The sequence below is a fragment of the Schistocerca gregaria genome, chromosome 4, assembly GCF_023897955.1.
Source record: "Schistocerca gregaria isolate iqSchGreg1 chromosome 4, iqSchGreg1.2, whole genome shotgun sequence".
Classification (NCBI taxonomy): Eukaryota; Metazoa; Arthropoda; class Insecta; order Orthoptera; family Acrididae; genus Schistocerca; species Schistocerca gregaria.
The window spans coordinates 471,559,317-471,573,540 of record NC_064923.1 but is presented as its reverse complement, the minus strand read 5'-3'; the positions used below and the strand labels follow the sequence as shown (position 1 = coordinate 471,573,540).

Below are 14,224 nucleotides of genomic sequence, written 5' to 3'. Positions count from 1 at the left end.
ACCGGCGTTGCCTGGTGAAACGTTGTTGCGATGCCTCGTATAACGAGGAGAATTGCGTACCACCACGTTTCCGACTTTGATAAAGGTCGGATTATAGCCTACTGCGAGTGCGGCTTATCGTATCGCGACATTGCTGCTCGGATTGGTCGAGATCCAATGGCTGTTAGCAGAATATGGAATCGGTGGCTTCAGGAGGGTAAAACGGAACGCCGTGCTGGATCCCATCGGCCTCGTATCACTAGCAATCGAAATCTACATCTACATCTACATACATACTCCGCAAGCCACCTGACGGTGTGGGGCGGAGGGTACCCTGAGTACCTCTATCGGTTCTCCAAGTACCTCTATGACAGGCATCTTATCCGCATGGCTGTAACGGATCGTGCAGCCACGTCTCGAGACCTGAGTCAACAGATGGGGACGTATGCAAGACAACAAACATCTGCACGAACAGTTCGACGACGTTTGCAGCAGCACGGACTATCAGCTCGGAGAGCATGGCTGCGGTTACCCTTGACGCTGCATCACAGACAGGAGAGCCAGCGATGGTGTACTCGACGAGGAACGTGGGTGCACGAATGGCCGAATGTCATTTTTTCGGATGAATCCAGGTTCTGCTTACAGCATCATAATGGTCGCATCCGTGTTTGGCGACATCGCGGTGAACGCACATTGGAAGCGTGTATTCGTCATCGCCATACTGGCATATCACCCGGCGTGATGGTATGGGGTGCCATTGGTTACACCTCTCGGTCACCTCTTGTTCACACTTTGAACAGTGGACGTTACATTTCAGATGTGTTACGACCCGTGGCTCTACCCTTCATTCTATCCCTGCGAAACCCCACATTTCAGCAGAGTAATGCAAGACCGCATGTTGCACGTCCTGTACGGGCCCTTCTGGATACAGAAAATGTTCGACTGCTGCCCTGGCCAGCACATTCTCCAGATCTCTCACCAATTGAAAACGTCTGATCAATGGTCGCCGAGCAACTGGCTCGTCACACTACGCCAGTCACCACTCATGATGAATTGTGGTATCGTGTTGAAGCTGCATGGGCAGCTGTACCTGTACACGCCTTCCGAGCTCTGTTTGACTCAATTCCCAGGTGTATCAAGGCCGTTATTACGGCCAGAGGTGGTTGTTGTGGGTACTTATTTCTCAGGATCTATGCACCAAAATTTCTTGAAAATGTAATCACATGTCAGTTCTAGTATAATATACTTGTGCAATGAATACCAGTTTATCATCTGCATTTCTTCTTGGTGTGGCAGTTTTAATGGCCAGTAGTGTAATAAAACAAATAACCGAAAAACAGAGAGAGGGTAATAGGAAAACCTATCTGGCGTTCATTGATTTTATTAAGGCATTTGATAATGTGGATAGACAGAAACTGTTGAGCATTGAGGGAAAGAGAATATACCCAACACACCTTATAAATGTTTTAAAAAAGCCTGTGCAAAGATACGAATGCAGTTTTAGATACAAATGGTACACTAACTCAGCCTATACCTACAAACAAACAAGTAAGACAAGGGTGAAGCCGTTCATCCACCCTTTGGAAGATTTATTGAAATGACCCAAATCGGAAATGGAAGCAGATTTGTAACAGAGGAATTAAGAGTAACAGGATTTCTCCCTTGGCTTGTCTTCTATATGCATACGACGCCACACTGTTGGTGGATAATGAAGATGATCTACAAAGGGGAATACATTTACTAGGTAGGGCTTGTGAAGAGTACCATTTGACAATTTCAGGAAAGAAGACAAAACAGTGGTTCTCGAAGGGAAATAGCCTGTGAGGCCAAAAATTATGAGTAATAATAGAACAACAGAAGAGGTCATAAATTTTAATTGGTTAGATTGGAGCGTCACATATGAATACGACGAAGCCATATAAAAGTAATCAGCAAAGTTTGGATATATGTGTAGAATAATAAAGATATGTCTAAAATTATATAGTGCAGCAATCAGTCATCCTTTTTTCGATTTTATTAGGCAAATCCTCATTTCGGTTAGTGGCTAGCCATTCTCAATTCACTATTTTGAATACTACTGAGCAGTATTCAAAGAAATATGTCTTCTGGAAGCTTGTTTGGCTAAGCAGTTAAACTGGATTTTGCTGAATGGCACGTTCAGCAGCTTATGCCAGAAAAAATGTCAACTCTTGACAGAAAGAAATCAGTAAGTTAAAATATGTCTCATACTTGCGTTGAGTAAGGATCTATAGCAACTGTTGTTTGTTCCACAGGCATACCATGCACCGAAAAGGTAGCGAAATCAGTGGGACAACTTTCTCAGTCTGTCCATTGTCGGTGTATGACATAAAATGCTCAGAGGCCAGGCTCATAACAGGAATAACTAACCAGAATGAGATTTTCGCTTTGCAGCGGAGTGTGCGCTGATATGAAACTTCCTGGCAGATTAAAACTGTGTGCCCGACCGAGACTCGAAATCGGGATCTTTGCCTTTCGCGGGCAAGTGCTCTACCATCTGAGCTACCGAAGCACGACTCACGCCCGGTACTCACAGCTTTACTTCTGCCAGTATCCGTCTCCTACCTTCCAAACTTTACAGAAGCTCCCCTGCAAACCTTGCAGAACTAGCACTCCTGAAAGAAAGGATACTGCGGCAAAGGTCCCGAGTTCGAGTCTCGGTCGGGCACACAGTTTTAATCTGCCAGGAAGTTTCAAGAATAACTAAGTTGGTTTAAGCCAGACAAGTGGTATATTTGATAAATGTTGTAACTAATGCAGGTAACTAATAACTGAGTGCGACGGAAGAGCGTATTTGCGTCGGCTTTCATCCTTGAAGACAGAAGAGCTTTCAGTAAGTAACGCATTGAGTATTTTCGGAATAATTACTTTGGAGGAAGGAACGAAGGAAGGACGATTGAGTTTAACGTCCTGTCGACATCGAAGTCATTATAGACAGAGCACAAGCTCTGATTGTGTCAAGGATGGGGAAGGAAATCGACCGTGCCATTTGAAAGGAACCACCCCGGCATTCGCCTGGAGCGATTTATGGAAATCATGGAAAACCTAAATCAGGATGGTCGGACGCGGGTTTGTACCGTTGTGGTCCTGAATGAGAGTCCAGTGTGCTAAATACCGCAGCCTCGCTCGGTAATAGTTACTTGACTCCATATATTATTCTGAAATATTGTGCAATTGCCTTCACTGTTAACGTGTTTGAGGCACCAGCACTTTGCAGATGACAGCAGAAAATGCACGTCTGAGGATTTGTGGGATGAGTTACGGTGTTGGTTGCCAGCCACACCAAACCGCCACAAACCGGCTACTGATGTATAGGTTATGTTGCCAAGAGCTACGTAAGAAAATACCTGCAGACGCACACTGAAGCTTAGTGCAAAGTCTTTGTACTGGAAATGGAAGGACATATGTAAATGTTTCTGAAGATCATCAGCATTTCGTCAAGACTCATGGCTTCCTCCAGTATTTCAAATCATGTGGCAATTTCTTTATCGGCTCTAAGTAATCTGGTTTCAAATTTTGCTCTCATAGATTTACGCTGTAATGCTCATTCTGATGTTAATGTATATCTAAATAACCTGCGCTTCGTTCTGGCAATACTTTTTCGTAGATTTTTCCTCGTCAATAATTTCTAACTCTTCGTTTCGTAATTACTCTTCAGAGCCCGCAGTCTTAAATGCCGTGAGACATAACGAGGACACGATGTACGGTGCAGAAATGTTACAAAACGCTGAAAAAATAGCTACATATTGCATAGGACCAAACGTTCCACTTTTCCGTGTAAGAGAATAAGAGAAACATATACAGAAAAGAGGTTTACAGTGAAATGGTTCGCAAAATATGTCCCTTTGAAATAGTAGTCGTCGGAAAAATCCCTTTCTTACCGCGTTGTGTTTTTATGAGACTGGATGTGAAGCTGTGCTCTGCGTTCTCTGAAGGTTTACCTTTCGTACTGCCATTTATTTTTTATCATCAGGCCACACTCTTATTTCGCTCTTATCCTTGAACAACTGTACTGAAGTAATGGGGCAGTGCCAGTCCTGGCCCAGTCTGCATTATTGCCGGATCTCTTCCCCTCCACCTCTACTCTGCACCTGCCCCCTCCTCCACTTCTCTAGGTCAAATTAGTTAGTTAAAGTAGCGGGAAATTAAAAAATTGGTGCTCCTATTGGTCAGGACAGACCCTACCCTCCACGAGCAGCCATAAAGTAGAAATACCTTCATAAGTTGACATTTAATACACGTAATCAATTATGCTAAAAGAGGCTTATGGTTGTTTCCGACTCCCTTGGTTCAAATGGTTCAAATGGCTCTGAGAACTATGGGACTTAACATCTGTGGTCATCAGTCCCCTAGAACTTAGAACTACTTAAACCTAACTAACCTAAGGACATCACACACATCCATGACCGAGGCAGGATTCGAACCTGGAACCTTAGTGGTCACGCGGTTCCAGACTGAAGCTCCTAGAACCGCATGGCCACACCGGTCGGCCCAACTCCCTTCATTTTCACTTAAACAATAAGTCATGGCTTCAGAATGAGTTTCAAGTCATGGCAGCAGATCTGATACTTTCCTCTCGAGAATGTGCTGTTCAACGAAACGTTCAAGGTAATTTCGGAAAATCCTTTTAGTGTAATGTCACAAGAATGTTGGCTTTGTATCCCGCTCTTAAAGAGGCAGTCTCGTGCTATGTACCTATACTCCTGTTACCTCTAAATGACTGGCGAATTTAAGTGCAGTGTTTTCCAGGCTTTCTCTGAAGCGAATTATCACTTCGACATGTAGCATGCACGAAAAAAGAAAATTGACATCAGCGTGGGCGAGAAGTCTCCGATCCACCTAGTATAGAGTGATGGGGAATTCCGCCTTGCTGCAACCACAAGCGTTCTACAAGGCCTCCTTCCTCAAGCTTAGGTATTATTCATGTCTCTACATTTGCAAAAAAAAGAAAGGGCGTTTTACAGCCCCTTCAAAAAGAGTACAGTACAAACAGATGTTATGCTGTAATCGCTACCTATATCATTACACGAGCTCTTTGACCCGAATGACAATATTTCTAGGATGTGAGCTGCAATAAATCGCTCATTCATTTGAAAACATAATCTTGGCACCGTTTACTGTATTTGTAAATTGAGTTAACAAAGCATTGCACGCTAAAACGCGCTTATTCCGGTCTGTATCCGATAACTCATTGACGAAAGTCGTTCGAGGAAGTCTAACTTTAAGGTCTTTTTTTCATGTGATTTCGCATTGGTGTCTTCGGTATGGCGATTTTGCAGCAGGTTTACATGTAGACTAAACAGGCGACTGTTTAGTTGAAGCAAGGACTCCGACACATGTTTCTTCTCGCGTTTTCTTTTTTCCACTCCTTGGCCTGTCTTTAACGTTGCCAAAACACGCCTTTGCCAGGTCAGAAGTATTGCTTTCGCGGAGGAGCATTATTAAATCTGTCCTGGAATTCTCCTATAGTCTGTTTCGCCCCCCAGTAGTGTAACTACGTCTGCTGACATCTGCCATTTCTACAAATTAAAACTAAACCGCGATTGCGAAAACATGTAAATATGAATTCCAACAACTCTTTGCAATAATTGGTAAAAAGTAACATAGCTATGAGGGTTGAATGAAAAGTAATGCCTACATCTTCGTTAATTATATTTGGATGGGAATATTTTAATAAATAAAACGCAGAAATAATTGTTAGAATCTGATCTTTAATTACCAATGTTCACTTTTTCACACAATCACCAGCCAGTTGGATACATTTCTGCCAACGACTAACAAGTTTTTTGAATTCGTCACGGAAGAAGTCGACACTCTGTTTCCGCAACCACAGTCGCACAGGTCTCTCAACGTCTTCATCAGAAGCATAATGATGTCCCCATAGATCGTCTTCCATTATCGGGAACAGATGGAAGTCAGACAGTGCTAAATCTGCACTGTATGGAGGATGCCGCACGATGGTGAGATTCAGTCCCTGAAGTTCTGCTGTGTTGGCACGTGAATTGTGTGGTTTGGCATTTTAATGCTGCAGGAAAACTTTTCCTTTTTCCTTTCGGACCCTTGTTAGCCGTCGTTTCAGAGTTCGCAGCCTTGTGATTTAACACTATGAATTTATTGTTGTTCCACGATCAAGGAAATCAACATGGATAACACCATCTGCGTCCCAGGACACTGTGGCCATTGATTTTTCCAGCTGAGGGCTGTGTCTTGAATTTCGATATTCCATAGACTGACGTTTCGTCTCCGGATCGTAATGGTGTACCGACATTTCGTATCCTGTCACAATTGAATGGAGAAAGGCGTCATCTTCATTCTAGTAACGCGAGAGGAGTTCATGGCAAATTTCAAGTGTGTGCGCTTTCATTTCAGGAGTCAGCATCCGGAGTACCCATCGTGCACAGATCTTCCGATAGGCAAGCAAAGCAATAATGTGACGCACAAGTTCTTGTAACATGCCAATTGTGCTTGCAGTGTCTCTCTGAGTGAGATGACGATCGTCCTGAACCAGTCTGTCAACATTTTGCTTTTGAAACTCGGTGGTTGCTGCCACAGGACGTCCAACTCTTTGTTTGTTAAGCAGGTCAGATGTTCCCGCCTCAACATCTTTAAACTTACTCGCCCAACGACGCACAGTACTCACATCAACACAATCACCGTAAACTGCTTTCATTCTCTGATGAATCTCCTTTGGGTTAACGCATTCTGCTGTCAAGAATTCAATGACTGCACGTTGCTTAAATCGCATTGACCGACCGTCTGCGCAGGGTTCCATACTTTACACTGTAACAACAGAACCTTTCAATGCTAAGGCATCCCGCCAACTGGAGCTGTAGAGAAGAGGCTACAGAACAAGCCAGTACCTGCCGCATTCCGATGCTGCCAACTGTTGAAAAGTTACGAAGATGGAGGCATAACGTTTCAGTCAACTCTCGTACCATCCTACATGAAAACATTTGGTACTAATCTGGGGTTACATGGGAACAGGGACTTCTTACCCACCTGGTACATTTGAATATTTTAATTTATTTTTTCTGCTAATGCACTAAAATATATCTGTGTTTTTCTGTATGTTAAAGATTAAATATTTATGTCCCTTTTTCATAGCTGTACTTCTCACTCAGACGAATTTTTATCTATGAATTACTAGTGTACAAGGTGATCAGAAACAGTCTGAAATTTTGTAAGGATGTTGCAGGCTAGTGCTGAGAAACAATGTTCAGAGAAAAAATCGATATACTGCGCCGCTTCCGAATTATTTAGGATTGAAGTCAGCTACTCAGGTTGTTGCGAACTCAGATTCAAGCGGTCCGTTAGATACAATTAGTGTCAGTTGTTTCCATAGCGTAAACGAGACCGCTCGGCCTTTGGCTCGGATTAAATCCTTACTACCGCCCCATGTCCAATTTTTCTAACACTGTCTTGTGAGGGCACTGGAATTTGCACGTGCAACAAGTTGATTGGCTAACTTCAATGGCAGTTAACTTGTAAACAGTTCAACGTATCGAATTTTTTTTTGTTAACTATTATTCCTCAGGACAACTTATCCTGTGACACCCTTACAAGCTTTTCACAGTATTTGTGACCATTCTTCATAAAAAGAAAATAGAACCTAGTATTTAAATAATGTACTAGCAGAACTGAAAAATAACGCGTCCATCAATGTTTAAATCATGTTCACATATCCTACGAACTGACTCAATCTACACCATTTCGATAAAAAAAATCATTCAAATAATCTATGGAACATGTAACTAACTATCGTTATTTCAAATACACCCCTTATGTAACCAAGAGGGGCTGCAATAACCTTTCTGCGTTGCTGTAACACAGAAATGTAATCTAATCAAAAAGCCAGATCCCTTTACTAGGAAACTGAACTCCCAGGATAAAATGTTTTATAGGAATTGCTTGAAAAACATTCTTCATTAAAAATGAAAGCGAGGTGTGTGCAACAGAGCCACAGCATTCCCGGAAATTGCGAGCAAGATGCTGCAGGAGCCACACTCGTTTTGGTACTGTTCCTGGGGTTCGCAAGGGGTGGTGAATATGCGAGTTACATTTCCGGGAAAGGCTGCCGCCCCCGCATTGGAAGGGGTGGTAGAGGGGGCGGGGTGGGGAAGGTGTGGGGGAGAGGTGGGGGGGGGGGTAACAGCTGCCTCGGTGGTCAATTAGCCGTTTCCAGGAACCGGCAGCTGGCCTGGTTCTGGCCCAAACAGTTGCAGACGGCGGCAGCGCTGCGTTACGCGGAACTCGCCCGCCGGGATCGAAGAACGTTACCGCCAATTGTCGTCGCTTACGTGTGACGCCACAAACGTGTTCCATAACTATGTCGTTATGGCCTGGTGCCGGAGTAATCAATATCCCGGCACCGAGGTCGCGTGATTAACCTTGAGAATTATTGATTAAGACTTGTTGCTGTCCGGAAGATAGTTTTCACAGGCTGCGCAGTACTGTCAGTGGCAGTCGATAACTGGCGTGTTTCTTAACCTCTGCGTGTCTGATGTTCTGTAAGCCGTCCTTGAGACACACACACTCCTACTACAACAGAATTTTGACAGAATTTCACAAATATTTGTATGCTTTACTTACAAGAAGGGCATACGGTAATGGGATATGTATAATTTTTTTAATTTATGGTACGTGAAGTAAAGGCGATATTTTTTTATCTTTCGACAAGTAGCGGTGCTATGTGATAGAATGCTCACCTGCCGTGTAGGCGTCATAGTTTCAATTCATGGCCAATCCGAAGTTTTAAACAGAGCTTCATATTCTGCTAGCATTTCCGTGAAGGGAAAAGTACGTAAAGATGAAACAGTCCAGTAGACTGGAGACTGATAACCATCGGTTCGGGTCCCGTTTCGATTTTTCGTTCATCTCTAATATCTACGACATTTAGATATAAATATAAAAAACTCTACTGGCCATTAAAATTGCTACGCCAAGAAGAATTGCAGATGATAAACGGGTATGCATTGGACAAATATATTATACTAGAACTGACATGTGATTACATTTTAATGCAGTTTGGGTGCATAGATCCTGGGAAATCAGTACCCAGAACAACCACCTCTGGCCGTAATAACGGCCTTGATACGCCTGGGCATTGAGTCAAGCAGAGCTTTCATGGCGTGTACAGGTACAGCTGCCCATGCAGCTTCAACACGATACCACAGTTCATCAACAGTAGAGACTGGCGTATTGTGACGAGCCAGTTTGTCGGCCACCATTGATCAGACGTTTTAAATTGGTGAGAGATCTGGAGAATGTGCTGGCCAGGGCAGCAGTCGAAATTTTCTGCATCCAGAAAGGCCCAAACAGGACTTGCAACATGCGGTCGTACATTATCCTGAAATGTAGGGTTTCGCAGGGATCGAATGAAGGGTAGAGTCATGGGTCGTAACACATCTGAAATGTAACGTCGACTGTTCGAAGTGCCGTCAATGCGAACAAGAGGTGATCGAGACGTGTAACCAATGGCACCCTACACCATCACGCCAGGTGATCCGCCAGTATGACGATGACGAATACACGCTTCCAATGTGCGTTCACCGCGATGTCACCAAACACGGATGCGACCATCATGATGCTGTAAACAGAACCTGGATTCACCCGAAAAAACGACATTTTGCCATTTGTGCACCCAGGTTCGTCGTTGAGTACATGATCGCAGGCGCTCCTGTCTGTGATGCAGCGTCAAGTGTAACCGCAGCCATGGTCTCCGAGCTGATAGTCCATGCTCCTGCAAACGTCGTCGAACTCTTCGTGCAGATGGTTGTTGGTTTGCGAACGTCCTCATCTGTTGACTCAGGGATCGAGACGTGGTTGCACGATCCGTTACAGCCGTGCGGATAAGATGCCTGTCATCTCGACTGATAGTGATACGAGACCGTTGGGATCCAGCATGGCGTTCCGTATTACCCTCCTGAACCCACCGATTCCATATTCTGCTAACAGTCATTGGATCCCGACCAACGCGAGCAGCAATGTCGCGATACGATAAGCCGCAATCGCGATAGGCTACAATCCGACCTTTATCAAAGTCGGATACGTGATGGTACGCGTTTCTCCTCCTTACACGAGGCATCACAACAACGTTTCACCAGGCAACGCCGGTCAACTGCTGTTTGTGTATGAGAAATTGGTTGGAAACTTATATCATGTCAGCACGTTGTAGGTGTCGCCACCGGCGCCAACCATGTGTGAATGCTCTGACAAGCTAATCATTTGCATATCACAGCTTCTTCTTCCTGTCGGTTAAATTCCGCGTCTGTAGCACGTCATCTTCGTGGTGTAGCAATTTTAATGGCCAGTAGTGTATCTATTTGTGATTTTTATGAAGAATGCACATCTTCTTATTTATAACTATACTGTGTGTCTCTTCTAAGAGTCGCCAGGCGCATTCCTTCTTGTATTTCAGTAGATACCTGCAGTTTCGTTTTTTCTACGTGAAGCTGGAGTCAGGCCAAAGAAATCATGCTTGTCATGTTTTCTATGCGACGGAAAGTCGATTTGTTTGCAGTAACAATCAAAATGATTTTTTAAGTGGAACTTTACGTGCCCATTCAACAGAGCAGTCCCAAATTAGTCTAGAACGATATTCGTTTTCGGGGCAGTAAAACAGGAGAAATAACCATTTCTGCATCAATGTCAAACCCGCCCTGGTCGGCGATGACTGAAGTGCTGCTCAGTCGCAGCTGGAGTACTGGCTACTCTTCCAGTTTTACTGCCCCTGTTAAAACGTATCGAAGGAACGTTTATCGCGCAAGACTAAGTTGGGACCGCTCTATCGAAAGGGTACGTAAATTTTCGTTTTAATAATAATTTTGTGTGTAACCGTTAACAAACCGACGCTTTTCGTCGACGTTGGACATCATATGAAAGATGTGGTCTGCAGGATTTGTTGATTTAACTCCAGCTACACGTCGCTAAAACGAAATTGCTAACATCTGCAGAAACACCAGAGAGAGTGAGTCTGACGACACATTGGAGAGACATACAGTACATTGCACACGAAAATCCAGATTTCACTGCAAATATTAATTCTTATTTACTGATATTTTATAAATGTTTGTTTAAGTTAAAATAAATTACAAATTATTATTTTCTCATCCTTATGTAGTTTACCCCACCACGGAGGGGGGGGGGGGGGGCAGATAAATGTTTAACGTCCCGTCGATAACGGGGTCATTAGAGAGGCAGAGCACAAGCTTGGGGTAGGGAAGGAAGGGGAAGGAAATCGGAAGCCCTTTCAAAGGAACTACCCCGGAATTTGCCTGAAGCTATTTATGGAAACCATGGAAAATCTAAATCAGGATGGCCGGACGTGGGGATTTGAACCGTCGTCCTTCCGAATACGAGTCCAGTGTGCTGACCACTGCGCCTACCTTCACAAAAACGTTCAGGAACATGCGCCCTGGTTTAAAATTTTACCATGGCCTGGAATTAAACCCGTGCCACCCACGTGGTGGCGAGTATTTTACCACACAGCCAAACGGCCCATCAGCAACACACTCTTGCTAATGGGTATTAAACTAAACTAAACTCTGCCCTAACAGGCTATGAAGGCCCAACGGTACCGACCGGCGTCACTGGATGTGGATATGGAAGGACACGTGGTCAGCAAACCGCTCTTCCGGCCGTATGTCAGTGTACGAGGCCGGAGACGCTACTTCTCAGCCAAGTAGCTCCTCAGTTTGCCTCACGAGGGCTGAGTGCACCCCGGCTTCCCATAAACGCTCGGCAGACCGGATGGTCACCCATCCAAGTGCTAGACCAGCTCGACAGCTTTTAACTTCGGTGATCTGATGGGAACCGGTGTTGCCACTGTGACTGGACTGCTGGAAAAAGTTGTATTAAAGACATTTGGAAAATTTGGAAGATGATTTTTCTCGAGAAGTTTTGAGAGCTGCTTTTTGCTGATTAATATTTGAGTTTTAACTTCATGTACCATAAATATAAAAAACTGAAAAATCCGATTCATGTTTGGTCTTCTTGTAAACTTTAAATAAAAACTTGACACTCTTTTACATTTTCGTGGTGACTGAGGGTATTTCGTAACAACGAAACGAGAAAGAGTAGGAAGAACAAATTTCCGTACATGAAATACAGTCTCAAGCGATCTCGAAATAGAAGGATCGAATTTAAAGCTCCGTATGGGCACTCGTATGAACACTCTAATCGTCTTCATTAAGTATACGGTGTTTTCCTGATTTAATTCAGCTTCAAGGTTATGTAATTACTTCAGAGTAACGTAGTCCATCTTATCAAAACCATCTAGACACCTACTAATGGCCATTAATATGAGGCTTGTCCACCTTTCACCTTTGTGAAGACGTAAGCTCTCCTGAGGACACTTTTTGTGAGATATGTGAGTGTCTGTGGAGGAATGGCTGCCCATTCTTCCGCAGGACTCTAATCCAGAGTAGGTGCTGATGTTGGATGCTAGTGTCTGGAGCGAAGTCGGTTCTGGCTCATCCCAAAGCTGTTCCATTGGGTTCAGGTAGGGACTCCGGGTAGTCCAGTCCATTTCAGGAAGGTTATTTTTCACAAAGCTTTGCCTCATAGATTCTGCTTTATGAGACGTCTGCGTGGTCTCAGTTTAGTTCTGGTTGTTCCTTAGCGTTTCTACTTAACTCTTCAACAGCAGAACAGTAATTAAGCGAGGGATAAAATGATGCTGAAATCGACTGGGACGAAGCTAAGTGGAGCACGCCTGTCGAGTACGCAACGATGGTGTAACCAATGTCAACATTCGGAAGAACCGAAGTACAAACAAGCACGGAGCTCATTGCCCCACACGGCGCGAGAGAAAACGTCAGGAACACGTGGTACAGGACGTAAACAACAGTTTATAGCAGACACGAGACTTTCCTGCAACAGGGATGCGCGTAGCAACTACACCTTGAGAGCTGCAAACGTAGCATGTTAAGTCCCATAGTGCTCAGAGCCATTTGGACCATTTGACTACACATGATGGCAAGGAACTTTTCTAGATATTCATCAAACCCAAACTTAGCAGAAGTTCTGAAATTAAACGTTGCGCCAGGAAAGAAAGCCGACAGGCTTGGTAAACAGGAGGCGATTCGGTCTCCGCCACTCCTGGGGTGAGTGCTGCGACTGCCGCCTGGGCTGTCTTCCGTGTCGCTGTTGTGTCTTCCGCCCACACGCAATCTCGGCAACTGACAACAGAGGCATGCTCATTTCTGGGGCCTAAGCTCAGCTACACTCAACGAAAGCGCTGACACTCCCATCGACGTTTACAGCCACGCCAGGCTGCAGGGATGAGCCATTCCCTCCTACGACGGGGTCACTGCTCTGACCTCACGCAATGCCAGAGGCCGTACCAGCACATTCCTCGCTGGGCGCTGACGCTCTATCCTGCACCTCCGTAGAAGGCGGACTCAGTACGGCCGCTGCTACGTCGCACTACGAAGAAGACAGAGTGATTGTAAAACTCTCGGAAACGAGTGACTTAATTGAATGATGTCTCGTTAACATGTCGCCGCACATAGGACTACACCTCGGAACACACGCTCGACTTACCTATATCAACTTTGGATGCCGCATCTGACGGGCTACTGCTTAACAATCGCATCATCAAGAGTCGAAATGGGCAGCTTTAGAAGGATTGCCGGCCGTGGTGGCCGAGTGGTTCTAGGCGCTACAGTCTGGAACCGCGCGACTGCTAAGGTCGCAGGTTCGAATCCTGCCTCGGGCATGACTGTGTGCCATTTGAACCATTTTGAAAGATGCTTAGAGCCATTTGAACCATTTTGAAAGATTATTCGCTGAAGAAGTTTGTAACAAAAACTACGACGATGGACTTTCGAGGGAAACAATATTTCAGAGTTCAAATACGTAGTTATAAGTGTTAAAATGACGCAGTTTCTTTTACTTAGGATATAATGTACAAAGGCTTTTCGGAAAGTAAGGTCAGATCTGTTACGAAATGGAGACCACAGTGAAAATGAGAATGGTTTCATTTTTAATTATTAGCTACACCTTCCAGTTACGTCTCTACATAGTCGTCGCTCAGACTGAGATATTTGTCTTAGCATTGTACCAAATTTCAGAAACCCTCGTCACAGAAGGCAGCCGCTTGTGCTAGAAACAAATTTTCTTCCTCTGATTTATACCTTGCTGTCTGTGCCAAAATGTTGTCTACGTAGCCAGCGGTTCATGTGAGCAGAGATGAAAGTCAGTGGGAGCCAAGTCTTGGCTGTGTGGT

At 44.5% G+C, this 14,224-nt stretch overlaps 1 protein-coding gene across 1 annotated transcript in view; it reads right to left on the bottom strand.

The window, feature by feature from the left end:
• LOC126267774 (G-protein coupled receptor 52-like) overlaps positions 1-13,591 on the bottom strand; it is a 108,730-nt gene extending 95,139 nt beyond the window's left edge. Inside the window, exon 1 of the mRNA XM_049973079.1 lies at positions 13,540-13,591. Within this exon, the coding sequence (XP_049829036.1) occupies positions 13,540-13,591 (52 nt within the window). The remainder of the gene's footprint in view (positions 1-13,539) is intronic.
• Between the last annotated feature and the right edge of the window lie 633 nt (positions 13,592-14,224).